Source organism: Aythya marila (assembly GCF_965140915.1).
Source record: "Aythya marila genome assembly, chromosome: 3".
NCBI lineage: Eukaryota > Metazoa > Chordata > Aves > Anseriformes > Anatidae > Aythya > Aythya marila.
The window spans coordinates 54,016,478-54,044,128 of record NC_139044.1 but is presented as its reverse complement, the minus strand read 5'-3'; the positions used below and the strand labels follow the sequence as shown (position 1 = coordinate 54,044,128).

General features: G+C 39.0%; 1 protein-coding gene across 6 annotated transcripts in view; it reads right to left on the bottom strand.

Moving 5' to 3' along the window:
- The window catches only part of TIAM2 (TIAM Rac1 associated GEF 2), a 169,959-nt gene that overhangs the window by 37,552 nt on the left and 104,756 nt on the right, over nt 1–27,651 (bottom strand). For 5 of the 6 annotated variants that reach the window (XM_082755843.1, XM_082755848.1, XM_082755845.1 and 2 more), the window contains 8 exons: nt 26,146–26,331; nt 24,799–24,945; nt 21,028–21,090; nt 16,063–16,230; nt 13,283–13,384; nt 12,714–12,795; nt 11,872–11,964; nt 10,555–10,815 (listed from right to left, as the gene is read on the bottom strand). In XM_082755843.1, the coding sequence (XP_082611969.1) occupies nt 10,555–10,815; nt 11,872–11,964; nt 12,714–12,795; nt 13,283–13,384; nt 16,063–16,230; nt 21,028–21,090; nt 24,799–24,945; nt 26,146–26,331 (1,102 nt within the window). The remainder of the gene's footprint in view (nt 1–10,554; nt 10,816–11,871; nt 11,965–12,713; nt 12,796–13,282; nt 13,385–16,062; nt 16,231–21,027; nt 21,091–24,798; nt 24,946–26,145; nt 26,332–27,651) is intronic. The other variant, XM_082755847.1, reaches the window with a different exon arrangement.

Here is a 27,651-nt window from a genome sequence, read left to right as displayed (position 1 = left end):
AAGCCAACTTTTAGTATGCAGGATATTCTCAATCTGTAGACATCCACTACAGAGAGTTTCCATAACATGCCTTTAAGGTTAGTATGGAAATAAGAAATTATATTTGGGCAATAAACTTAAGCCAGGTGTATGGAAAGTTACGTTCTTCATTGCTGTGTGAATTCTTCAGACTGATCAGCTAATTACAGTAAATTTGAGGTTTCCATAAACTTCTAGCCAATGTTACTATCAAAAGAAAAGTAAGTTTCCGAGAGAAGATAACAAACATTTCCAAAACCCCTGGTGCAAATAATACTAAAACCTGAGCCAAATCTCAGAAAGGTACAAAGTCTTGGTGGTCTTAATTCCTTTAGACTTACTGAAAACCAGGGAGTGGTTGGTGAAGCATTCCAGCACTGCCTGGAAACACGAAATATCAGCGTGTTGAACTCTAAAAATGCTCCCTTGGAGACCAGTACTCATAACCTCAGTTAAACAATTGAGCCTGGCAGGTAGCATGCATGTGCTTATTTCTCTTGGTCTGATACAACTAGATATATTTCAGGTTTTCAACAGTATATTTATTTACTCTTTTGTAATGAAGTTAAAAGATAGGTATGTAAGCATTTCCTTCTGTATCATTTTCCTTTCTGAAAGACCTCACAAAATATCTTTCAAAAAGTAACAGTTGATCCTAAGGAATTTATAAAACATTTTCAAGAGATGTTCTCACAATCTTTGTTCAAGAAGGCATCCAAGTTTTGCAGGAGAGATATGAAGGTTTCTGGGTTCACTGACTCAGTTATGAGTAACTCATATGTCTTGCTTATGTCAGGATCAGACCATTCAGTTCTTCGGCTCATGTTATCCCTTGGGAGCAGCACGGAAGGGGCTCTCAGCTGCTGGCATTCAGGACAGAACTCACATTATTTCTTCAGTCCTTTAAATTTCTGCCTATGTTGCAAACAGCACTGTAACTGCAGTCAGAAATGAGAAAAACAAGATTGCCCTGGGAGGAGAAAACAGGTTCCTGTGAAAGGTTCGGTACCTGTTCCACAATGATTATTTGCATTGGAGAAAATGCTAGTAAAGTGAGAAGTGTCTAAATGAGGTGTGTGGATAACAATAGGTAGGAAGGTTTAGTAGAGCTGTGATGCAAGAGGACACTGGAGTTAATATCATGAAGGCCCAGGTCTGGAAGGATCAAGAGGAGTTTGGAGGCAGACTGTGCTTTAAGGACCTCATATTCATATGAGCAGGTCTAAACTCTCTAAACCCTCTTTGGTCAGAGATGGATAGACTTGGTGATAAGTCAGTTGAAAAAAATTCACAACCCATAATACAACAATGTCCCACCAAAAGTGACATGTGGAAAGCTTATTTCCACCTTGTAAGACTCCACTAAAAGGTCCTGATTTACCTCAACGCATTGATCTAGTTCCTCTACATGTCACAGCAGGAAAATAAATATAAAATTTCACTCCTTTGCACAAGCCTCAGCACAATGACTTGTTACAGAAACATTTATTTTCTAAACCGAAAGCTTTCTCTGCATAGTTTCTTCACTAAGGAAACAGATACAAGAAAAGCCAGCCTCCCTTCAGCCTGTTCTGCTCTGGTCTGAACAAACCAAGAGACCTCAGCTGCTCCTCATACTTCCTCTGCAGACCCTTCACAGAGCAGAGCGAGACAATCCTTTCCCTCAACCAGCTAGCAATGCTGTGCCTGATGCACCCCAGGACACGGTTAGTCCTCCTGGCTGCCAAGGGCACGCTCTGACTCAGATTCAACTTGCCATCTACCAGAACCCCCAGATCCCTTTCTGTGGGGCTGTTCTCCAGCCTCCCACCCGCCCAAGGGAGTGCTTCCACTTTGAAGCTAGAGCAGAGTCCTTCAGAACCCCTGGGAGTTCCTTGGTTCTGTTCATCATGAAGCAAAGTAATTTGACTCATTTGCTAAGGTCAGCATTCAGGCACCACATATCCTAAGTGTAGATTCTTAGTAATTTCCAGTTAAGTTTCACAGAATTCTGGGAGTATTCACGTTACATAAATTCCAGTTAAAATTACAGAAAAGAGCTAAGTGTTTAACTATAGCACAGTGCCAGTTCAGTTGTTTCCCTGCAGTTGGTACTCACAAGCAACTATTACTACTTAGGCACTCAGACTCTATTGCTGGAATAAATTGAAAACAATTTGTGGGCAATAACTGTAGGTATCTGTGCAGTGGTTTATAGCTTTTATGCTGCCTTAACTAACAATTTAAAAGGTAGTGACATACACAATTTATTACCAATTCAAAAACTTCTTCCTCTTTCTGTTTAGGAAATTTTCACATTCTTCAGAAAACCTTTGACATAACTGCGGATACGAACTAGCTCTAATTCTTGCTAAATTAACATGACTTCACTGTACTAATATTAGTAAACTATGAAGAAACTCCAGTTCTAGAAAATTAACATCTTAGAGAAACACAAAAAACGTACGGCATTTTCTCATTCAGAAAAATTTTCTTTCTTCAAGGCACATGGGCTTTTATCACTTGGTTGTCCGAAGTATTTTGTAACTTATTCTAAGACTAGCTGGTAGGCTTGTTCTCAGCTTAGCTTCATGGTTCTAATAACTCTTTGCTGTAGTTAGCAACTACAAATTTCTTTCAGGAATTCATTCACAATACTAAATCTTGAAAGAAATTTATAATGCAGCTGTCATAACATCAGTCTTCACAGATAGGGTTCAAACCAGAATTAAAAGATGCCTGTCACTGACATGACTAATTGTTGCCAAATAAGACATGCAGTTACTGGCCAGACAAGAAGGTTCCACTTGTGGCCCCTCTTGTCCAGATGTTTTGGTTTCAGGGAGCCAGCTGTGAAACATCAGCAGGTGCTCTATCCACTTGCTGAAGAACACTACAACCAGGCTTCTTTTTGCAGATCTGATACAGCCTAGATAAAGAGAAGCTTACTTCTGGCAAGAGTCTGAAATGCTCAGGTAGGACCTTTGTTCTTTATCCTTCAGCGAGGAAAGTGATGCTTCTTCTTTAAACATTCCACAGTTTCATGTTTAAAAAAATCCAGTATGCTCATGCAAATATTCTTGTCTCATAAAGCTTAAGGCATGTTGGGCCACATACTGAACAGTGGCTTAGCTCCAGTAAGCCACCTACTTCTGCAAGTGCGACTTTCTGTAGGCTGCTTTATGCTCTTTTCTTTTTCTTTCCTCTCAAATATCTGCAGAAACATCCATTTTGAAGTTAGAGCAGAGTCCTTTAGAACCCTTGGGAGTTCCTTTGTTGGTTAACTGTTCATCATGAAACAAAGTAATTTGACTCATTTGCTAATTCAGTAATCTATAGGAGATACAAATTACCAACATAATAGGAAATCACTGCCTACGCTTCTGTAGCAATGCCTGAATACCCCCTGCATTTCAATGATATGTTTTTATAAGGTTATTTAACTTGCTAAACTTTCTCTGTCCAAGTATCTGCCATTCAGACAACTATTCAAGCTTTTTGGTTTTAAGATTAACACTTCACACTGGCTTCTGAATTGTTACCTGGATACATGCATTTCCTAAGTGCATACTCCTAAATGCCCTCTTAGATACAGTCTCACTGAAGGCCAGCGTTAGCTGTATCTAGCACATCACCCTTCTATTCCATTTCAACAACTGGTGATGTGTGACTGTGGTACAGAGGAAAACAGCATTTTTGGGGTGGCCACCATTCTCTACAAGTACTAGCAAAGGCTGCAGCCCACAGCTGCCTTTAGGTCGTCCAGGCTGGGGCTGCAGGACATGCAGGGCTGCTGCCAATACCTCCCTTCCTGGCTTCTGCTGCTACTGTGGGTTTGCTTACATGGAACAGCTTTGGCCATTCTCAGTGGTCATTTGCTTTCAGGAGAGATGGAAAGCAAATGGAGCTGGCCAAGTGCAACACCTTAGAGGTACATTTTCTCCTCCATCTAAATCACAAAAGTAAAGAAAACAGGCAATAAAAAGGGAAAAAGAAGTAAATAGTTTAGCAAGAATTTGTGGCTAGCTTAACCAGCTATTTTTTATAATTACTCAACCTACCTTACCTCTATGAAACACATAACACCATCTGCTGCTTGATGTGTTTTAAACGTGCCAAAGGCAATAGTCTATATGTGGATGCCTCTCTAACTTTATCATTATTAATAAATCTCCCTGTTGTCTGTATTGTCACTCTACAGGATTCAGTAGGATGGGCAATGTCATGATTTATGCCTACGTGTTGTCACTGAGCCAGAATGTGCAGTTCCATGGGGTTTAATGGAGTTTACACCAGGAAAAAACAACTTTGGGACACTGACTTCACAGGGATTATATCATAGCAGCACTTAGCAAAGCAGAACAGAATGCTCCCTCAGTAGAAAAGCACAACGAAGAGCAGTTAAGGATGTCCCATTTACAGCATAAACAATCTTTTCATTTGCAACATGCACATCTAGCAGGAAGCAAACAGGACGGTTTGTCAAGTGCCAGTAAGAGCTCATTAAACCACCGCTCTTGGGAAACATTCTGTATTACACAACATGCAGTCAGCAACAAGTGCTCCTAGGAGGAGGCAAATGCTTTCTTTGAATGAACTGCTGCATCGTTATAGTCCCAGGTGTTGCCCAGGGCCACGACTGATCCTTTCCCAATGATGCACCAGAGCACAGCACCAGGATATTTGCATTAATGGCACAAAAGCAGTTGTGGTGGAAGCCAAAGTAACACAGTTATCCGAGGTTATTTCAAACATACCCCTCATCTCTGAGCTCTACTTGACAACCAGCCACGGCATGTCGTCTCACGCTTACATTGCTTCCTGCTCAACTGCACAGGGTGACGAGTGAAAAGAGAAACCCCAAGTCATAGATCTTCACATAGATAACCAGTCATGCTGCACAGACAGCTACATGGCCACACTGGGATGTGACACTGGTCTTGTCCCATGCCATGGAAAGCCACTAGGTATCTGGTACTGGAGCCACCAGGCAAGAGCCAGCAATGTGTAGGAACCTGCAAAATTAGCATGCCTTCCTCACAGATGAGGACTCATATCTATAACAGGGCTGTGGGAGTCCTCAGGAAGATAAAAAGCAATATTCACCTCCTCAGAGCTCAAAAGAGCTTCCTGTGAAAGAATAAAAATAAGCTGCTTTTATTCCTCACACACACAGAGCCCCCCAGCACCATGAAGATCACGTCCTACAGCAAGATGAAGTGAATTTGACATTGAAACAGCAGCTCGGTAAGCAAACAGGATGTGATTTGCAAAGAACTACAAGAAGAGGTTATTTAGAAATGTTTTCCAATTTAGTTTTACTTTTGTTTGCAAAATGCTTTGAACTTTAGCTTAAAAGTGGCTTATGAACCACTTTAAAAACAATGGACAAAAAGCAACAAGCGGGGCAGCGGGAGCCACTGCTTCCTATTACAGGCAGCAAATTACCTTTGCTTTCCTTCTGACTTTCCCTCATTTCTTAAGAAGGGACTTGCAGGTCTTTCCAAATCAAATGCGGCTGGAAGAACATGCAGGGACTGTTCCTGTGTTACACAGCAAGGCTCACACAGTGACATGAGCACAGGCTGGTTGTGGAACCAACCTTGGCCTTTTCTTCCCTAGGCTCAACAGCACCTGACGGATAGAGCAAGGCTTTCTGGAGAAGTTGTGCTTTGCAACTGAACTTTACAGAGCCACCTAAACCATCCAGCAAAAATTTATTTGAAATAGTAAGCACCTTGGGATTGACAGCAATCCAGTTGTTATTACTACCACATTTCTAAGAAGGCACATTATTAGGTATACCTAATATATTAGGTATATACCTAATACCTAATATATTAGGTATATTGAAATCAGACTTGTGGCCAAATGATGTGCTGTGCTTCCAGGCATGCTTTTGAAGGTTAAAATCAGAAGTCATTTATTTCCTTGGAAAGAGAAGAGCCACTTTCCATGTGAATGTTCAAACCACTGATCCTCCTCCTGAAACAGTTACATTCTGCACAAATATCTGGTAGGTATTTAGTAGATGAGCTGCTGAAGCATCATCGCTCCTCTCCAGCATGTCCCAGCTACCTGTTATACTGCACAAAGCCTGACTGTCTGGGTCCAGTCATGCTTTATACAATGTGAAACAGCTTCATGTGGAGTAACACAAACAGGTGTATCCAAGCTAACCTGCTGCCTGGGGATCAGCTCAAGTGGTGGGAAAGCATAAGGCAAAACCCATGCTCCAAAACGATGAGAGGTGCTCTGAGGGAAGGAAGGTCATCCAAAAAAGAGCTTGCGGCCTCCAAAAGCAGCTCTCCTTGCAACCAGCTCTGCCTCCCAAGCCTTCCCTGCTCCCAGCTGCAGGTCCTGCTGCTTACCTGACTTGGCCCTTGTCAGACCTCTGCACCCGCCAGTTCAACTCACTGAGTTTGCAGGAGGGAAGTAAAAAAAAAACAGAGAAGCTTTCTCCTGAACTAGCTTCAGCAAGTGCCACTGTCAGCACAGGGGTGGGACCAGTGCTGGGGGCTGGACAGATGGGTCCAGGGAGAAGGAGGAGGAGGAGCAAGCCTTCCCCTTTGAAGCCACAGCCACTCTTGGCTTGCCTGTGGTGCTGGTGTCGCAGCACCTCCAGAAGGGAACAACCCAGGCCTCTCTAAGGGTGCCTTGCCCCAGAGATGATGAGTACAATGGCAAATGAAGAAACAACATGTCTGGTTTTATGTGATTTTTTGTTTGTCTCCCCTTCAAATTTTTAAATGGTTTCTTTGCCTCTTAGATCTCTGACCCTCCCAGATTAAAATTTTCCTCGTGGAAATTTGTTAAAGTGTATCCAAAGTACTATCTCCCACTTTTTTTTTTCTTCTTCTTCTTCTTTTAAATCAGAACTATTTACAAATTAAGGTTGATTTCAACAGTGTCAGCTACCCAGAAATGACAGCTTATTTGGCACAAACCCACTTGCTGGGGGAAAGAAAAAAAAAGTCCAACTCTGACAGCAACTCGAACACTGCCATGGGTTTTCACACCTACTAAAGCTTCTGCCTCCTGTTTCAGCACTCTATAGATATACCACTAACCACACGGGGCCATCCTGAAAATGCAGTTTTCAATTATTGTCCCTTCTCTGCTGTTTATTCCTGAACTTCCCATGCCATCTTAAAATGAGGCATTTTTCCCTCCATAGTTGTAAGAATTCTACCCCAATTCCCTCTTTTTTTTTTTTTTTTTTTTTTTTTTTACTTTTTTTTTTTTCTTCTATACAAATATTTGCTTTATTTCCTTAGCACTGGAGCTTGAAGCAAATGTAGCTGCTCTGTTATTTGGTTTTCCACATTTACGAATATGTTTTTAAAAGTGTTTCATCTCATTTCTTTTCCAGGATAAGCTTACTACCAGCCAAATGGCTAAGCAGCAAGCATACAGCATTGCCATGTGGAAGGTCAAATGATATGACCGCAGGCAGGTCCAAAGTACAGCTACAAGGGTATGGCAACCTCTTGGAGAAAATGAATCACTCTGACAAAAAAAATTTCACTGGGAATGGTTTTTAGGAGTGGCAGAGTTAGTGGCTTTGGAAAAAGTCAATCACTTCCCTTCTGTACAGTAAAAGCTGCCAAAGTTTGGCAAGAGGTATAATTGGGTATCCTCAGCACAGCAGGGTATGTAGGAAAAGGCATTCATCAGGGTTATGCTAAGCAGTCACAAAACTGTAAACAACTGTGGACAAACTATTTCCACCCAAGTTATATGAAGCCAGAGATTTAAAGTAAATTCTGTTTTGCATTTGGCTGGTTGTTACAGGCACCAGGCAGGGTATTACCATATGACTCTCCAAGTCCTGAAAATTTCCATTTTCCAAGCACTCCATTAATTTTAGCTTATTAACCCTCAGATAATTCTAGAAATATAAATAGCACTAGTGGTTTTTGCTTGTTTTCGATTTATTTATTATTTTTTTTTTGGCAGGGGTGGGTGGGGAGGGGAGGGTTAAACAAGAAAGTGACAGCAGAAACAGTAAGGCTTTTAATTCCAGGTATGTATCTTGAGACAAATTGTGCTTGATTTGATAAAAAAAAAAAAAGGTCCACCTCTGCTGACTTTCAAAGGCACTGCTCAAAATGGATGCACAAATACCAGAAATTATTTCTGAAAACTGTGGTCTTAAGAGTGACTTGCTCAACTGTACCAAAGGAGACAGAACAATATCAAAAAATGTATGAGAATTCAGATGTTCCTGGCCTCCAAATCCCTGGTAAGCTTATTAAATATCCCCTCTTCTTATCTAAAATCTTATTGAATTTCTGAGCAAGTAAAAAGGACATAGAACAGTTAAACCCTTTAAGATGATCTCTTAATTCAGAGAAATGTCATTTTCTTCTGTTTCCATTTGAACATGATCAGGAGATCAGACACTAAGCACTGATACTCGGTAATTCAATAAACATGGAAGGCCTTCTCAGGAAGCTTAATTTAGAACTATTTGTTCCTTTTCTGAATAAAATAAATCTTCTTTCACTGCTTTTAAGCAAGAAAGCAAACATGCTATGTCCCTTTATACACTAGTGCTTGGAGTATAACACATACTCCCATAACTTCCTAATATAATGGACTATTTGCACAGGTTGCAAATTTATCCCCAAGGAATGACGAGCCTAGTGAATGGACACATACATTATTATGCCAAATACTCCAGGTAATGCTGGCTTATGATATCAAGCCAATAAGCTGAATGATAGTGCTGGTATAATTATGTAATTAATTAGCTCTATCATAATTTTTGTTTTATGACACTAACTTTTATGTGCTACTAGTCAATTTAATGGCATTTTAAATTGAACTAAGGCCCCTGAGAGAGATGCTACTTACTGTATCTCAAATCTTGTATTCAGATTTCTTTTAATTTCAGAAGATGACCTAATAAAATTACTTTATAATTAAATCCATTCTAACAACTTCTCCTATGTGATTCTTTCTTTCTTTTTTTTTTTTTTTTTTTTTCCTCCCATTTTTTAATTACAAAAAAATCCAATCAGGAAACACTTGCTACCATAATCATATATGAAACCCAGAGATCCTTTTTTGCACCTCTTATGGCTCTCCCTTACACAACAGTCCACTCTTGCTAGCTTTCCTGCAGAATTTTACTAGCATCCCCCAGAGGTGCTATGAGGAAATTACACCTTTTTCATTCAAGAAACAAGTTAAATTTGCTTGAATCTTGTTTGAAAAACAGACAGGGCATGGGAGAGATGGGGAGCAAACTCCCAAATCCCTCCTGTTTCAGACATGCATTTACACGTATTCTAACATCACAAGATGTGTTTCTCACATGAAGTACGGTGGCTGAAACAAGCTGGATCACTCCACAGTGCTTTGTAAATGCACAACATGAAATCTCTCTTACACGCCTCACACACACACCTCACCCAGGACACATGAAGCCCCCCAGAAGGGTCCCCCTCACAGCATGCTCCTTGTGCATGAGCGCAGCAGAGGACTGCACACTGCAGCAGAGAATGTTAATGGAAAGGATGCAAAGGTTTTTCTTGAGTTAAACAGCTTACAGCAATTCCATAGCAGTGGGTCTTCATCTTTTTCTCACTGAGGCTTGCTTGAGGACACTGATAGCTTTGCATGTTATCAGTCTCTCATGTCCCCCTGGCTTGGAGGCCCAGCTATGAAGGCCGCTGGAGGTGGCCAGCTTTACCTGCAGCCTGTCATGCACCTCCTCACAGATCCTGTGTAGGATCCTTTGCCCCAGGGAGAAGAAGGATGACCATGGCTTTCCTCTGCCCAGCATGGCTGTGCCCCTTGACATACCACCTCCTACTTCCAGCTGGAAAGGCAACCCAACAGTGAGCACTGGCACTTTCCTTGGGGCTGGCAGGGCCAGGGGCAGTCCTTACTGCAGAGGCTTTTAGCACCTCCATTGCCTGGTGCTCCTCACACAGAAACCCATCATGATCTAACCCTGACACAGCTCTCTATTCGGTGTTTAGTACAGTGGTTTGCATTGAATAAGAAATATGAGCAGGTATGGTAGCAAAACAACTTCTGTGAAAGCTGTTTTCTTAGGCTTTTCTCTACACAGTGAGTTGCTGTATTCAACTGAAATGTGCTAAAGTTAGTATCTTTGGGTAGGAACAGAGCTGAAGGACTCCTTTCTGAGGTGATAATGATTACTGCATTTAAGGCACTCTTAATGTATGTAGTACTTTAGCTTATGTAAAAAGCACTCTAAACATTTCTGTCTCTGAAAGCCATCAAATCACTTCAACCACTAATGCCCAGGAAATGGATGTACTGGAAATACCCATCGGCACACAGAAATGTGCCATTAATACTGGATGGTTGGATGGTGCAGCCAAACACATTAAAAGAATTTAATCTTCCTGCAGAAATAATCATATCCCATTCCACTTCTACTTTCTAGAAAATACTGAAATAACTGACAGATATGGAGCATAAATGGAACTTCATTGGTTTGCATTTGGGTTTCTCACTGAAGCATAAGCAAAAATATAAACATAAATTAATTTAAATAGATTGTTGTCAACTTCTTACCATTTGCTGTGTTCTTTCTGAAGTTATCTAGAAACTCTTCCAGGAGCTGTGACTGGTTTGGAGGGGGCAACAAACTTTTTGGATCCCTGGAAATGTCACCATCTGACCAGGATGCACACAAGGGTTGCAGAGTTCCGCAGTGGCTCATTCTCAGAGTGAGCATTACGCTTCTCTCCAAAAACAGTAGCTCCATCTGCCTGAGGTCAAGATCAGACACAGCCTCTCCATTTATGCTTAGGATTTCATTGCCTACTCGTAGCCCTGGGAGCATGTGAAAGGAAAGAAAAGGGAAGAAAAAAAAATGAAAGAAAAAAGGAGGGAACATAAAATGGAAGGGGTCACAAACCAAACTTTACGCTGCTTCACCTTTTAATTTTGTTTTCCATAAATCTGTTAGAACTGATGAGAGTTTTATATGTTATAATTATACAGTTTGCCTTCATGTTTACTTTGATACTACTACAATCAAGTTGTTTATTTCTAAAGAGGATATTTGGGGTGGGAGGGGAGCACACCTTTTGAAAAGATCAGAATAGAAGCACCTTTCATGACTCAGATACCCTGAATTCATTTCAAAAGACAGCCCATCAGCATACAGCACAATAATACAAATAGTATTATCCCACTCTGAGAAGACCAAGAAACTAGTCACGCAGATCAAATCATTCATGATAAACTGGAATAATAACAGATGGAGTCTTTATTAGCCTTTGTATAAATCTAAACAGTGGCAACTGATGTCTTTCAAGGTTAGCAGCAATCAAGTGATCATTAACCTCAGGTAGCTACTGAAACTTCTTGTCTATGCTTTATGTTTTTGTATCTCTATTTTTCAGAGAGCAGAACAAACACAATCCTGCTGAAAAGAAACACTGTTTCTGAGCACTGTAGTAGAGAAGTTGCCCAGGGAGATGTATGCAGAAAACTATTTGGGGGAGGGAGTCTACTTTTCACTGTCAGGAAAAGTGGAAGTGATGGGTCTTGGAGACTGACCAAGCCCATGTGGTTCCCCAGTGTGAGATAAATTTTTCCTCCAACTTGTTTCTTCATGCAAAAGCACTTGGTTGGATTGCTGAATGCAGAATTTGTCTCCAAGAGTGAACAAGAACTCTCCCCACTATACTGGAAGGATAATTCAGTTACTCTGTGTACATTATCTTTCCCAACATCACATATTTTCCAATGATTTTAAGGAAAGAAAGCTATGCATAGTAAAAGCCAAGAACCATTTCAGACAGCAGTACTAAAGCTCCTTCATATATGTGAATTTAAAAAGATAATTAAATGCAGTGTGTTAAGCATCAATATGATACATACCTTCCTTGTATGCAAGTCCATCAGGGAGAACGTCACTTACAAATATATGGGTGAGATGCTGATTTTCATCAACTTGAGCTGTGACTGCAAAACCTGAAGTAGAAGAGGTCTAAATCAAATAAACTTTCTCTGAAATAACTCTTACCTTGTGTGTTTAATAGACTTTACATAATCAGTGAGTTGACAATTCTCATGAGAACACTCAGAGATTACAGAAAAATTATCACATAGTTTCTGAGTGATTGTAAGGACAGCTAAACTTAACAGGACATTTCAACATTCAGGAAATATCATGCTGTGCTGTAAAATGATAAATCACATTTCAAAAAAAAAGTTTCTATCTTAGTCCCACAGGACATTTCAATAACACAGCTCATTATTATGGTATGAGTTCTATAATGTGTCCATCAGACACAGAGTTGTTTTAAACATTTCCAGAAACACCTCCTGCAAATAAAAAGTCTGTCAGAATTTATACCACAGGATAACCTGTTGACACTCTGACAACAGAGGATCCTACTACCAAAGAAAGGGCAGACCTTGACCATAGCTGATAGTATTAATTTCAGTATAGCTGGCATATTCTGATAATTTCACACTTGAACTATTTGGCCAATGAATCAGAACAGAAAACAGGCCCTTCCCAAATGGAGACATAAGAAATGTATTTGCCAATGTAAAACAACCAGTTTGAGACTTCATTATAATGCCACGTGTCCTTTGCAGACTCAGATATTGTCAAGGATGGCTCTACCTGCTCTCAGAGACAGAAAGATCCTGAAAAGAGAAAGTAGGTAATGAGAAGAATAAAAATTCCTGAGAGATGTTTTGGTTAAACTTACCAAAATCAGTTATGTTTTCAGTCTTTGTAAGATGAACGTGATAAACATTTAATGGACAAATTTCTATTTCATCATACACCTGTTGGAAAAAAGAAAAAAAAAGTAAAAAAACCAGCAGAAATTATCAAATTATGAAACTACAAGCATCAAAGCCTAAACATACATTATGGAAAATAAATACAGCACCATTTATATTAATAAAGAGCCAAACGTTGCTATATTTACACAGACAGAATTGTGTTACTTTGCAAGCGTCATCGGCATCAGTGGGACTAAATGCAGAGTAAACTAAACATAGAAAATCCAGCCTGGAGTTGAGACTGACACTTTGTGTCTGTACCAGAAGCCCCACTTCAATCATCAAACAGCTCTTGAAGAGAGTGTTTGTAGTGCCTAGCCATCTGAACGTCTGCATAGGCATGAGCTGTGTGAACAAGGATGGCAGAATGCAATTCACGAACAGCTTTAAAACCTTATTTTAGATCTAAATCACACATATTCATAGGTGATAATTTAACTGTAGCTACAGACAACATGGAGCTTTATATAAAATGAATCACACTTTCCTGGTCTACTATGTATTCATATGGTTCAGGAGCACTGTACTCAGTATTTTCATCAACCAGTCTTCTGAGTTGTAGACCGTAGTGTCTCGGCTCCAGCTGTTTCATCTAAGAATATAAAAAAGAAATGGGGTTTGCGATTTGTTATTTATTTCCATAATCCCAGCAGACAAATAAGCCACACATACACACACTCCCCTTTAGGAATCATGCAATCTTAAACAAATAATTTTCTAAATACTATTTTTGTGATATAAACAAAACTAGTTGCATTGCTGAGAAGATAATGTTGAAGTGCAATTTCCATTTTCCCTTAAAATCTTCCCTACTTCTTTCATAAGCACCTTGTCTTAGCTAAAAGATTAACTGAATGTTGTTATATGTTTCCAAAGATATTATAACTGCTTTGTGTCCTTTTGAACTTACATTCACAATCATCTTTTTCTGTAACTACTTGCAATGACTCAGTTCTGCTCAGCAACTTTTTCTTCTGATGTAGAAAATGTATATGCATGCATGGGCTGTTAGGAAAGGGGATGGGATGGGAAACAGATTCCCTAAGGGTTTGCTTTTTATTGGATTGTATTTTTATTGCTGGGTTTCATCTACGATCAGAGAGTTTCACCTATTTTTTTTCACCACATGAGGTCAAAGCCCAAATCCTGTATCAACAGGAAGTCAAAGGGAGATAGGAGTACTCCCAAAGGATATTAGCCTGAAAGTGTTGAGCCCCTGATGAGAGTCTCTCTGAAAAATCAGGATGCTAGTGAAACCACTGCAAAAAACATTTTGTTTTAACATACTAATAGAGTAGCATTGCTTAAAAAAAGGAAAAGGAGCAATGACTGCATCCGTTCGGATTATTTAACCTCTTTAGCACAACTCTGCAGCTTATGAAAACTAAATTTACTGAGTAACCAGTAATTACTTGAACATTTTATTATGTGCAACAGTTTATGAGTTGCATGTGTACTGTATCCTAAATAATTGTATTCAAATACACGTTTCCTCTATATGTGCTATGCAAAAGACTCAGATGGAAAACAGAAATGAGAAAAGTATAAACCCCATAAAGCATGAATGAAGAAAAAAAAAAAAAAACAACCTTTGAAATTTATACTTATAACATTCAAACATGTTCTGTTATGAAGAAAGATTCCTTACACTCAGAGCAGAATTAAAATGTAAGAAAGAAAAGAACCAGAATAGAAAATTTAGCATTAGAAAATGCTTATGAAAATCTTTACACACAGAGTAGGAAAAAATAAATAAAACAGAAAAATATTTCAGAGAAAAAAATATATATACATGTATATATATTTAAAACTATACTTTCATGTAAAACAGACGTTAAAAAATTAAGAGCCAGATTTAGAATTACAAGTATTTTGGAATGATGGAGTAAGAGAGGTAAGGCATTTCCTTTTCAACTTAATTTTATAAATATGAATTTTTATTTCTCTTTCAGTGGTCTTCTGTGTTACCGTAATGATTTCCAAATGTTTCAGCTCTACTGTGCCATCTACTGGTCAAACAATGTTTCACCTGTACAGTGAATTTTTAGGAAGTAAACTAGCCTAATAAACTGTTTCTCCAGCATTCAGTCTCCACTAACAAGAGTAATGAGAAGGTAATTTCTTCTCAGAGGTGCCTGGTATATGAACTGTGACTTGACTAAGAAGAATGTGCTTATTTTGATTTAAAACACATAGTACATCATAGATTTTTAGAAACTTATATAATTCCTTTCTTTATTTATTTATACAACATTATCATGTGGAAAGAGCTATTAAATTAAGGCCTTTCCATCATTAGAACCCTCAAAATTCATTAACTTCAAGCCAGTTGAAAGAGCTCACCTGAAATTTCACACTAACTTATGCCAAAAGCTACAGATAGTTTTTGTATAGAGTGGGACTGTGTACCAAAAAAAAAAAAAAATCCTCTTTTTTTTTCTCCACTTTTTTTTCCTCTTTACTTGTGAAGTGAATAAACTATACTTACCACTTGTTAGAAAATAGGAAAACATGATTTGGGTGTGAAACTTTAGCTGTTCCAAAGAACTTGTTTGTGTAATTTGATTTGAATCATGAAGTCAGAGCCAAATTCAACCACTAACACAAATGAAGACCAAGGTGCCAGGGAAGTTGTGATGCTCTAGAGGTGGTGGTCTTTTGTTGGTAGTTTTTTATTCTACCCTCCATCTGTGATTCCACTTTCTGTCCCAAGATCTACTGCAATCCCTCTCAAATTTCTGACACTGACTGTCAAAACATAATGTACTCTTTGAAATTTTCAAGTAGAACAAGTGCTTCATTAATCAAAAGCCAAAATAGGGCCCTTGAAGAAGCAAACATATATGTTAGCCATTGTTAACAGCAGTTTTCAGTGTCTTCTCTCCTGACATTAAATCAAACAGTCCCCGTTACTCCTCTGACTAATTTGCACAGAAAGCTCAGTTTGCTGCAGTGGCAACTCAGACTGGACATGGATGGAGATCTCTCAGGAGCTGATTACCTGGCAAACTGTCACCACTCTTTAAGGATTCAGTGTGCACAGACTTGAGCAATGCCTCTTGAAAAGCCTTCCACATCCCTGCTACCTTGGCTACAATACAAAATAATACTGCTAAAGGAAATGGTGCAAATGCTCAAAATGTGCCTTAATGCAGAGACAGGGAGATGCTGGTATTATTCGTTCACTATTAAGGAGTCCTCAGACGTATTATGGTCCTTCTGAGGTCCACAGTTGTTAATGAGGTGCAATCGTATATGAAAAATGCATACCTTGCAGGCCAGAGAAAGAACATCTTCCACTCTGTGTTCTGGCTTGAGGGTTAATGCCACTCCTTGGCCATCACAGAAGTGCACATATGTCTGTGTTTCCCATGCACCCTCCTTTTGGATGCTGTCTGGCACTGAGCAGTAGACATTCAAAAATTCATCAACTTGCTGCTGGAAACAAGGGAGAAAGGTACAACACATGAGGATGTTGCTAAAATAAAAAATGTACTGTTCCACTGATAGCTTGCAGTGCACATATACCACCATATCTTTAGACACAGTACTGTGCATTTTCCCATGGTGAGCAAGGGACAAAGTTCTGTTACCTGTTCTCATTCATTGTATGACTCAATTTTCTTGAGAATGGATTGCATTCCCACTGAGTTCCCATTATGGGCTTTTATGCCTTTTCATATTATTTGTTGATTTAACTCTAAGTGAAAATACATAGCTACCTGATATTATACCGCAGTGGGAAACATTTATTAAGAAGAATTGACTACTACAATTTTATCTAATTAACAAATGTGAGAAAAAAACATAATTACTATAATTTTAGCAGAAAATGATAATATAGCAAACTTCCAGCAGAGAGCACTGTAGAGCAAGGCTTGCCATAACATAAAGGACTAAACAGGAATAAAATGTTCTCATTCTATTTACAGTTTAAGATCATATTATTTGATAGGTAGCAGAGTACTTGCTTGTTTACCATTCTGGCTCACATCCACATTCATTGCAAAGCCACTCAAGCTTGATCAAATACAATATCCACCCTAACTAAAATTCCTGTCATTTTCTCACCCTTCATTTTCACACTTTCTTCTGCACCACACTTCAGGCTAGACGGTTCAGAAGCCACACAAGGAGAAGAAAAACACTGAGAGCAGTTCTGAACTTGGAATTTCACCCCTCTATTTGGGTCTGCCTGTTCAGCATGTCACTCCACTGCCCCTATCAAGGCGTTTAAGTTTACACAGAGGGGCTCCCTGGATTCCCCCTTTCCGCAAAAGGAAAGTGACAATAACCCAGTAAAGCAGCAGAACTGTGACCCAAGACAGATCTTATGATAGCCTGAGCTGTTCTCAGGAGTGCCTACTTCCCGGCTGCTTTTTTTTTGTTGGTTTGTTCTTTTCCCCTGTTGCTGTGGGTTGGGGTGTTTTTGTTGCCTACACAAAGCCCCTTGATTATGCAATTCTTCCTCCTGACTCTGCAGGGACACAAGCCCAGTGGTCCACTGCAATTAAAAGCTCCAGCAAAATCACTGCACAGGGACTGCTTCCCTTGCTGCAGGCAGCAAAGTTATTGACAACAATCTACCAGTAGCAACAAAGAGACCAATATTATTTTGTTTTTTTTTTTTTTTTTAAATAACAACTGTGGCTGTAAAAATGATGTTGTAAGCAGTCCTACTTGTGTAATTACCAAACAATGCAGAAATTCAGGTTGCAAACGAACCACAGTAATAATTTTATTCAAGAGTAATGCTGGTTTTGGCAGAATTATATTAATGAACTAATAGCATGCAAGAATCTTATACTGATTGCTCAACTGTCCTTTTTAAATAGCTAAAAATGACACATTGATTAACATAGGTCCATGGAAATCCTACTAAAATAGAGCAACTACTATGCATAACAGCAGTACTGTTATGCTACTGCAATTAATGGAGCGATGAAATCTACACCAGGTGAAGTTTCACCTCGGTGGCTGTGGCTCCAACCTGCTCATAAAACTGTTGTTGTTGAAGAAGATAATTCCAGCAGAACCGTGGTGCTCTCAGAAAGCAGTAAATCAAGTGCCTGGTAATAAATGATGACCTCCTTCCACAGTGCAAGTAGGAGGAATGAGAAAGGGCAAGGCATGCACGCTGCAAGAGTTGAGATGGAAACGGTCAGACTGAATTCTACAGTGGCTTCCTTCAGGGAAAGACGAAGCCATGTTGACTTAGGTAGGGAGATGCTCCCAGCAATTCAGACATTTGTAATTACCAAAATGGTTAATTGCCCTGCAATAGTAGCTCTCCCTATCTGTTCAACAGAAATAAATCTCACTATTGCCAAGGATTAAAATAAAGAGGATGAAGGTGATGAGAAGTAAGTTTAAAGTCACCTTCTTCTGGCAGCTTTTAAGACAAGACAAAGTTCTTCCACCCATCTAAGACTCTTTCCTTTCTTTGCCATGCATACTGGTGCCCAAACATAAGCCTCTTATCTGTTACTAAACAAAAATATGTTCCTTAGCTGCCATTGAGATACTGTTGCTTCATCCACATTTTCCATCTCAGAAAATCTGACATGAAAAGAGATTTTTTTTTTTTTCCTGTTATGCCTGCAGTGACTAATACTACAATACTTCATTCATTCATTGCCACGTTAAAACAACCCATCCAATTTTCCAGAAATATGCGCCAGGATTTGCAGACTGTCACACGTTGTGCCATAGGGTTGCTGCAGGACCAATAGGTTACTTCATAATTTCCCCCGCTATTTGTCTCTGTTTTTATCATCCTTTTTGGGGAAAATATAGCCTTCCTGGCAGACTTCACTGTTTGTAATTCACTGCATTCCTCGGGTAGCATTTTATAAAAGTTTTGATCCTGTTTGTGTTTTTTATTGAAATCAGCCAATGAAAACGGGCTAACGCCAAAGTAACGGTTTTCAGAGTTATGATGAATCACTTCTGAGTTGTCGGATGATTCATGAAAATGTCAGGATCTTAAAAATGCCCACACTATATTTAATTCCCATTAAAAAAAAAAAAAAAAAAAAAAAGGTTTTGAAATACAGTTCAGATGTTTTTCTAGAAATAAAGTTGAGATTCAGAGCTCCACTTCAGCACCTGAATTGGGGTGGGTTTTGAGTCCTGAAACAGCCCTGCTAAGCTCTGCAAACAGCCTCTCCAACCTCTGCAGTGAGGCTGACCACACGCCAGTCCCCTCCACCCAGGAAGCAGGGCTGTGAGCCCCTGCCTGAATTCAGCAAAGTAATTTGGAATAACACATAAGCTCTGTTGCAAAAGCTGGGTCGATACATCAGACCTTGTCCCTTCCCAGACAAGGCACTGAGGGAAGCAGACGTCTTTCTTCCTGCCCTGCGGCACCTCCAAAACCTGTTTGTATCTCTTCAGAGGGGAGCAAGAAAAGCAAGCTGACCCAGAGTGGCACCATCAACCCCAAAGGGGTCAGTGCTAAAGCGAGGGAGCACCACAGCATCCCTCTGAGAGGAACCTTCAGGAGTTGCACCCAAGAGATTTTGCCTCATCTGTTTTAGGAGAGACCTCATGTTCCCATGGTTTAAGAGGACCTGTCAAGAATGAATGTTCTTTGCTGCTGCAGAGGTGTGAAACTGAGGCAATCTGACACCACAGCCATCAGTACATTTTGGAGGAATTGGTGAGTGTTCTCTACAGGAGACCGTGTCACCCAGAAACCCCACATAATCGTAATTTATTTGGAAAAGAGAGAGATGATTTGGTATAAATGCCTTCCCAACCCAGGGAAGTAAAAGGGTGGTCCAATAATGAAGGGAATTAATTTGTTTCGGTATATTTCTTCAAAAGACGCACAAAAAGTGAAGATACTTTCAAGAGGCAAAACGGCACTACAGGATTTGCTGCTGTCAGGTGGAGATGCCTCTCAGTGGTATCATTTGTGCATAATTATATATTTACTACGTAGCCACTAAATGAATATCCTTGATGGGAAAATAAACCTTGCATCACGTAATATAAAAATAAATAAATAAAATTAAATAAATAAAATTAAATAAAATTAAAAATCCAACAACACATAAAACTATGAGAAATGACGAACTTTGTCCAAACCTTTGTCATGAGATTCATTACAACTGTTCACTATGGTTAATCATTTCCAAGAGCAATATTTCATTCTAAATGCAGATTTTTACTTTTTGTCTAAGACCTGGTATAAACATATTCATCTGAAAATGAATAGTTCTGTGGTATGATTTTTATTTATTTATTTATTTTGTCTTCTTCCAAGTTTTAAACTACATTGGAGAATATCTGACTCAGGAAACAAAGGAGAAATATGGACAGAAGGTTAAGTAGAAAGACAAATATCCCTTTCCATCTGGTATGTGTTATAATTAAAGCAATCTAGTTATACTATACACAAAACAAAGTCCAGAAACCCTGTGTCTAATATTTAATTTTAATCTTTTATTTGGAGCTTATCTGCACAAGCCAACTAAGGGAGAAGTCTATCTATATAAGCTCTGCAGTAGGTAGACAACCCTTGGTGGTCCTATGCACATGTTATTATGAACTTCAGAGCATCCAGCTTTGCTTCTAGACCAGGGGACAGCAATGCTATCCCCAGGGAGGCTGCAGGAACAAAGAGGGATGGTGCCTGATGTGCTGGCACTTTGCTCTACTCCTGCACAAGGTTGTTTTCTGTGGGCACTAAACAGTATCAGCAGCAATGTTACTGGGCAACGCGGGGATGCCACTTCCTCTTACTTGACTTGGGTAATATCTAGCTATACATTAACTCACACTTCTCTGCTGGTATGCCCCACAGGATTAAATTAGACTTCATTTGCCTTAATACTAAAAATATACAGGTTCTGTTGAACTAGGCAAAGTAGAAAACACAGCTTGGGTTTTGCCACGCTATGAAAGATGTTTTCCAGCAAATTCAGTTCAAAATCTCTCCATCTCTTCTTAGACACCAGCCTACAGATAGTATACACCTGTAAGGACTAGTGCTATAAATAAGCTTCTAGGGATTTTTATTTGTTTATTTATTTATTTAAAGCTACCATGCATCTTCAGAAACTTATGTTAAAGTGGTTTCATTAGCAGAATTATAATTCTGACATCTACGCTAACTATACTTTCATGAACCTTGATGGGGTTTCTGAACCAGTCTCATCATATGCTTAGTGAAACATATTCAATAATTTGAAAACCAGATGGTGCACAATAGGGACAGGCTTATCTTACCTCAGCAGAGTTGGCTGAATTCTGGACACCAGCAAACCCATGTCCTCCAGCTGAATCAAAAATCTGTTAAAAATAATACAGATAAATAAATGGATTAAACAAATTAAAAACTTTATTTATGCGTATTAGGCAAATTCTTTGGATAATTAAAATCAAAAACTAAATGAATATATGAAATCCCTAAAGACCAGGGATTGTTTTGAACCTCTGATGGATTTATTCTGGCTAGAAGTAGTATTAAAGACATGAATTCTTCCTCCATATAGAAAATTTAAGTAAGTTCTCAAATTCAGACCACATGTACACATACATTCAAACATATATCAAAGAATCCACATGCTTGTTTCCTTGTTTTTCTGTGCCTTTTTTTTTTTTTTTTTTTTTTTTCCTATCTACTATTTAGCAATAATGTTAAGGTCATTTACCTTCAAATCATGCATTGTGCTCCAAGATACAGTTCTACCCTTTGGTATATCATCTGATATAGCTACAAATCTCATAATGATTTAAAAGAACTATTTCAAATTAATGTTGACACTTTTGAAAAACTTCCCCTATAATTTTTCAGTTCTTCTACCTGAGCAGTTAGCTTGACTCTATTGGTGGCAAATTACCTTTAGCTTGAAAAGGAAACTTGACCCCCACTAGCACTAGCAAGGAATGAAAATATCTGACTATTGTGCCTGCTTTGGAACTGCAACTTACATTCCCCATCTGTGTAGAAACTCGTAGTTTCTAGAGAGATAATGTAACTAGCAGTTGTTGGTATCTCACAAAGGTGGAGAGATTATTCAAGTAATTAAAAAAAACAAAACAAAACAACATGTAAATCAATAAATAGCTAAGTATACAATCAGATATTTTGGTGAAAAGGGCTGTATAACCATAAAGATAGGTCTATCCAGCTTACATACCAGCTTGAGATTTGCAGGTACTAACATTACCATCCCCAAGTGCAAACAGAAATATCATTTTTAGGTCTACTGAAGTCAACAAATCAGGACAATATCAAACTTAAATCTTTTTTTTTTTTTTTTTTTTTTTTTTTTTCCTCCTAGTAGAAACCTTTTGGATAATCCAAGGCAATGGATTTCTAAAATTTCATATGTAATGCAGTTTCTGACAATGTGAATAACAGGCACCACTTTTTAACTTCTTAACTTTTTAACTTTTCCTTGTCTTACCCACAGATGTAGTCAAAGCATTTTATTGTTTATTATTTCTCAAAATAGTTTATCATTTAGATTGAAGAAAAGCAGATAAGCATTTAAGAAACTGAGGATAATGTGAGCCTAGACATCCCCCATCTGCTACAGTTCAGTTTTATTAACTGATTTCTAAAAGACTGAGACACTTCAATAATATTTACGAAAGCCTCCCGGCATAGAAGCTCTGAACTTATTTTTTCCCCCTTTCAATTTTTTTCCAGATTACTATTAACAACATACAATTAAGTTAAAATTAAAAACTTCTCTGACACAATGATGTTCAAGAACACAATATCTAATTTTGAAGCTAGGGCACTGTAGATAAACACATACTAGCTGTAGTCAAATGAACTTTAATTAAATCCATGAAAGCAAAAAATTTTTAACCTATTTTTTGAAACAGACATTGGAGTACAATAAGGAGAGAACCAAGCTTCACTTTTCTGCTTAACCCAGTTTCCCATCATTTGAAAGAGATGACAAGAAAGACAGCCCCAGGCCCATTCTGATTTTGATACACAATTATGTGCATACACGCAAGTCTGAGCAATGACATGGTTCCCTTTTCTGCCACCTTCCAGGTTCATGGGTCAGTTTTTAATCCATGCTTTTAAAATGCTTCACTTTTATGGTTGAGTCATAGCCCGGTGTTATTAATATGCAGCAGTCAGCATTTACATTTCCTTAATTTTATTGTAGGATGTTTAAGAAAGAAAAAAAGAAAAATAATAAATACAAGAACCTGAGCTCTTGGATGAAAATGAACACTTTTTTGGGCCAGGTGGTTGCAAGCTTTGTAACAAAAAGGGTGAGGACATGCCAGGGACACCTCCGCCTGCAGCCAGGGCTCCCTCCACCGTGCTCAGAAAAGCACTGGCAAGGCAGCAAGAGCCTCCTCTCCTTGCTGCGGAAATGAGATTCCCTGTCCCTGAGCTCCACAGAATCCCCTTCACGGGCTATAAAGCATACAGGAGGATGTATCACGCAGTTAAGACAGCGAGAGGTATCAGCCCAGCTGGGAACAGAGCTAAGGGGCATAGCATCCCTTCCCCCAGTCCTGTTATTAATAAAGAAATAGAGGTGCAGGGCTCACAGACCACCTTCTCTTGCCAGGGAGTACACTGAAAAACATTAAAAGGACCACCTGGAGAAAATCCCTCCTTCGGTTCCCTCTTTCAAAAGGCAGACTTGAGTTTCTATTCTTATTCAATTTCACCATGTAAACACATCTCGATTGATATACTAAAATTCCTAGCAGTCACCCAAAGATTTTTCAACACAGCACAACACGTAGATAAATATTTACCCATTAAAAATATAAACCACTAAACAAGAAAATCCTGATGTGCTCTTTTGCAACAGTAAATCTGTTGCATCAGCTCTGGGACTATTGCAATGCAAGCACAGATAGGCTTGCTTAAATATTCCACAAGCAGAATGCCACATGTGCAACAACAGCCAATTTTCAAGTGCCAATCATAGATTTTTTGTTTACTAATAAAATCAAAATACAAGACTCAGGGAATAGCAGGAGCAAGGTCACCTGATGAACACGGCACAAAATACTGCTTTGCAGTATTAACAGCAGACGTGGCAAAGAGCAATGAAAATAGTAATGCTCTGAGTGAGGGTACACATCTACAACTTCTGCCTTACCATCAAGGAAGTGTGTCTGCTCTTTACTTTTTTTTTTTTTTTTTTTTTTTTTTTCTCCCAGGGAGAAGGCTGTGAACTTTTGTTTCACATTTAGTTGTGTTTTTATTGAAGAAATACAGATTCTACAAGTGTGAGGTTTACACTAAATGCATGCACAGGCTGTTCGTTTCTTAAACAGAAGAGGACCCTGCAAGATGCTGTTGTGTTAGCAGTGATGCAGCCCTCCAGGGAGGCATCTGTGAGCCTGGCTAGAGTCAGTGGTGCAGCCTTTCTCACAGGGGCCTGCCTGCCCCAGCATTTGTGCCAAGCCTTCAGCTTATGTAAACTGGCACAGCTTCATTCGTCAGCTGTCTGCACTTGCTGGAACACTCGCCTCCTTGCATGAAAGCAGTCTTCACCTTGTGGCTACTTCCAGGCAGAGCGTGCTACTTCGTAGAGATGATTTCAAGACCACCATCCACAGACCAGTCACTCTTTTTCCTTGAAAACTCACCTGTGTTGTTCTATATTAAATTGCAATAGTACTTCAAAGTCCTAGTTATGTGTCAGCACAATGCTGTATTAAGGATTTGCATATAAGCCCTCTCAAACAAAACCCTACTTCCAGTTTACAATGTGGCCAAAAGATGGGTTTTCTTACAAATTCAAACCTGATGGTCTTGCACTGCAGGTAATAAACTAACTCACTGTGTCAAAAGCTCTCATTTACCAACTGCACTTATCACAAAGGAATCAAAATACAGATATGTGCTGATGCCTATTCACAAATCTACTGAAATTGCAAAGGCAAGTTTGATAGACAGCTGTCTCCTTCCTCATGCACCAACAGCATTTGGCAGAATTAGCCCCAGTAGAAACAAGCCCTTCTCTGCATCCAGTATCCCAATCATCATCAAGTAAGATTTACCTGTGTTATTGAAGGTCGCTTTTCTTTCCCTTTTCTTGCCAGTGTGTCCAGTCCTTTCAGTGAAGAAAATAAACCCTTTTTATTACGGACTCTTTGAGACAGAGACAGGGTACGCTTCCTGAGAGCAGCTTCATCCCTGGAGCAGATCTATTTAAAGACACACAGGCCTTCTTATAGCACTTTCATAAGAGCAAAAGACTAACAGTTATTTCAAACCGAGACATCAAATGAAAGTAACTTCAGTTTATCTCAATGTAATACGCTAACATGCAAGGACAACGATTAAACTTTAAGCACCGACACTTCTTTTGGTATTCAGATGGTGTGGCAGCATAATTATTTGTCATGGGGCAAAATCAGACAGATTGTAAGGAAAGAACTGAGAAAATATTGCTCTGTACAACAGAAGAAATTAACGAACAGACTCAAAGAATGATAATCTACTAGTCAGATGTAAAATTGCTAGAGGAAGAAAGACTCAGAACTGGTAAATACAGGAGATAAATGTGCTATACTATTGTGTTATTAACAAGCAATGACACAAAACACACAGTTAAAAACAGCAGTAAAGAGAAACACATTCTCTGATGAGACTTTGAGGGCTACTGTTCCTTGCAGCAAACAAAGTCCACCCCTCTTTGCAAAGACCAGCCTCTCAGCCCTGTAAAGGATAAAAAGCAGGGGCAAACCTGCTATTGCCATAGTTCACTTGAATCCAACAGGTTGACAACAGCTTACAGTAGCTAAGGAGCTTCCTCATTCTTTGCAAACAGAGGCCGTAGTTTTTAAAAATGACATTTCAGCCTATTCTAAAAACACTTTCTGTTCAGGAAGGTATCAAACTGCTTGTAAAAACTAAAAAATGTTTTAGTTGGTCTGGGACCTCCATAAAAGATCAGCTCAACCCAGAGGGACCAGAGTTACTTGTGGAAATCTTAGTGTTAGTCTCTTTTCACTATAAGTGACTTAGGTCCTATACACTTTAAACTCCTAACTCAACGGGGGTAAAATCACAGTGACAGAATTCCAACACTACGACTTCTTTATATTTACATCTACTTTCATTTATTTATATATATTTTTTTATATGAGTCAAAAGTGCCCGATTTTGGATTCCTTAGGGACCAAAAAAAGTCATGGTCATATCCTCATGGTTTCCAAGTCTGTCTCTGTGAAAGAACATTTTCTGCAGTCAAGAAAGAGACAGAAAGGGTGGGATGGGAACAAGGCCATCTGAACAATGAATGTGGGTGCACCCATGAATTATCCTAGCACAATTCCACATGCAAGTACAACATTAATGAAGGCTTTGTGTAGCACATCCATAAAAAGTACATTCAGACTTACCAATGCATGAAAGGATGAGACAGAGAAAATTCCAAGCCTTCCCAGTGCTAATTTTGAAGGACGACTGGCAGCAGCCAAAAGGCTCTTTGGGTTTGGGAGCTCCCCACCTTGCAAACTGGCTAGGTAACATCGCATTCGGAAAAGGTCCATATTAAATTTTTCCAAGTTCTGTTCCCATTGCTGGATCTGTTTAGATATAAAAAGGGACAATTAGAAGAGGAAAAATGTCTTTGTGGGCTGCACTGAAAATCTGAGCTCTTCCACAAACCCATAGTAAATTACTTTCATCTGGTGGTATATGGATTAGATTAGTTATTCCCTGCCAAAACACATTCAGTCATATTGTGTTACATCAACCCAAAAGATGGCTTGAAATAAAACAAAGCTGGTGGTCTTAAATGCATACTGACAAGATGAACATACCATGAACTTCGGGTAGTTTGATAGCCACAAAAGCAGTTACATAAAAACATAACCCTGTGGTTCATGAGGGCTTTTTTTTTTTTTTTTCCCTCCTTTTTTGTTTTGGAGATTAGTTTTGTTTCCTTCGTTTTTATGAGCTTAGATTGTATAGCTGCCTGGCTGAAAGCAAGGCTGCGTAGCTACACCAATTCACTACACTAGGTGCAGTAGCTGTGCTGATGGGTTCTGCTCAGGCTTTACCATCTTCCTTCGGCCTCTCTATCTGTAAATAGGAGACAATACTGGCAATGTGAGCATGTACAGCTCTTTGTCTGACTAATAGGTTAAGACATGCTTATGCTCAGGCATACTGCAAAAATGAGTTATATATACTCAATACAAATTGCTGGACCAAAAGCAAGAATGAATACATACTCCTTCATGAAATTTTAAAACATATTTAACACGGAGAGATGGAGATGTAACAGACAGGTTTAATCCAATTTTAAGGTAAAGTTAAGAAAGTGAAAAGACCTAAACAAAAACTAGTTGAGTACAGTTCAGAATCAAGATTTGGATGACAGATTTTAAGTATTTGTGTAGATGCACACTCGTTTACACAAACACATAAACACTGCACTGAAGTCAGATTTTGCTTTTGATTTTCCCAATTTACAAATTGGTAGCTGCAGCTAAAATCTGCACCACAGTGTACAACATAGATTAAGATTGATAAATAGTACCAATAAGAACACAACTGTGTTTAATATAGTAGACATTCACACATGAAAAGGCAGAATAAGCATGTACATTAGGTTAATGTACATTAAGTTCATGTACATTAGCTGAAGATTGTTAAAATTCCCTGACAATACTCTCCTTCACATATCAGCTCAGATCACTGTAAGCTTGTTGTTAAACAGGTGGTTTAGGGTTGTGGAGAATGTTTATAACTTTTTCTAACATGCATTGCCTTCATACCTTTCACCGACACGCCTTGCCTGTCCCTGTGAGTACAGGACATTATCACCTTAAATTTAGATTAATCAAGGACAAGCGGCTTTATGACTTAGAAAACAAAGTGATAAAAACCATAAAAATATC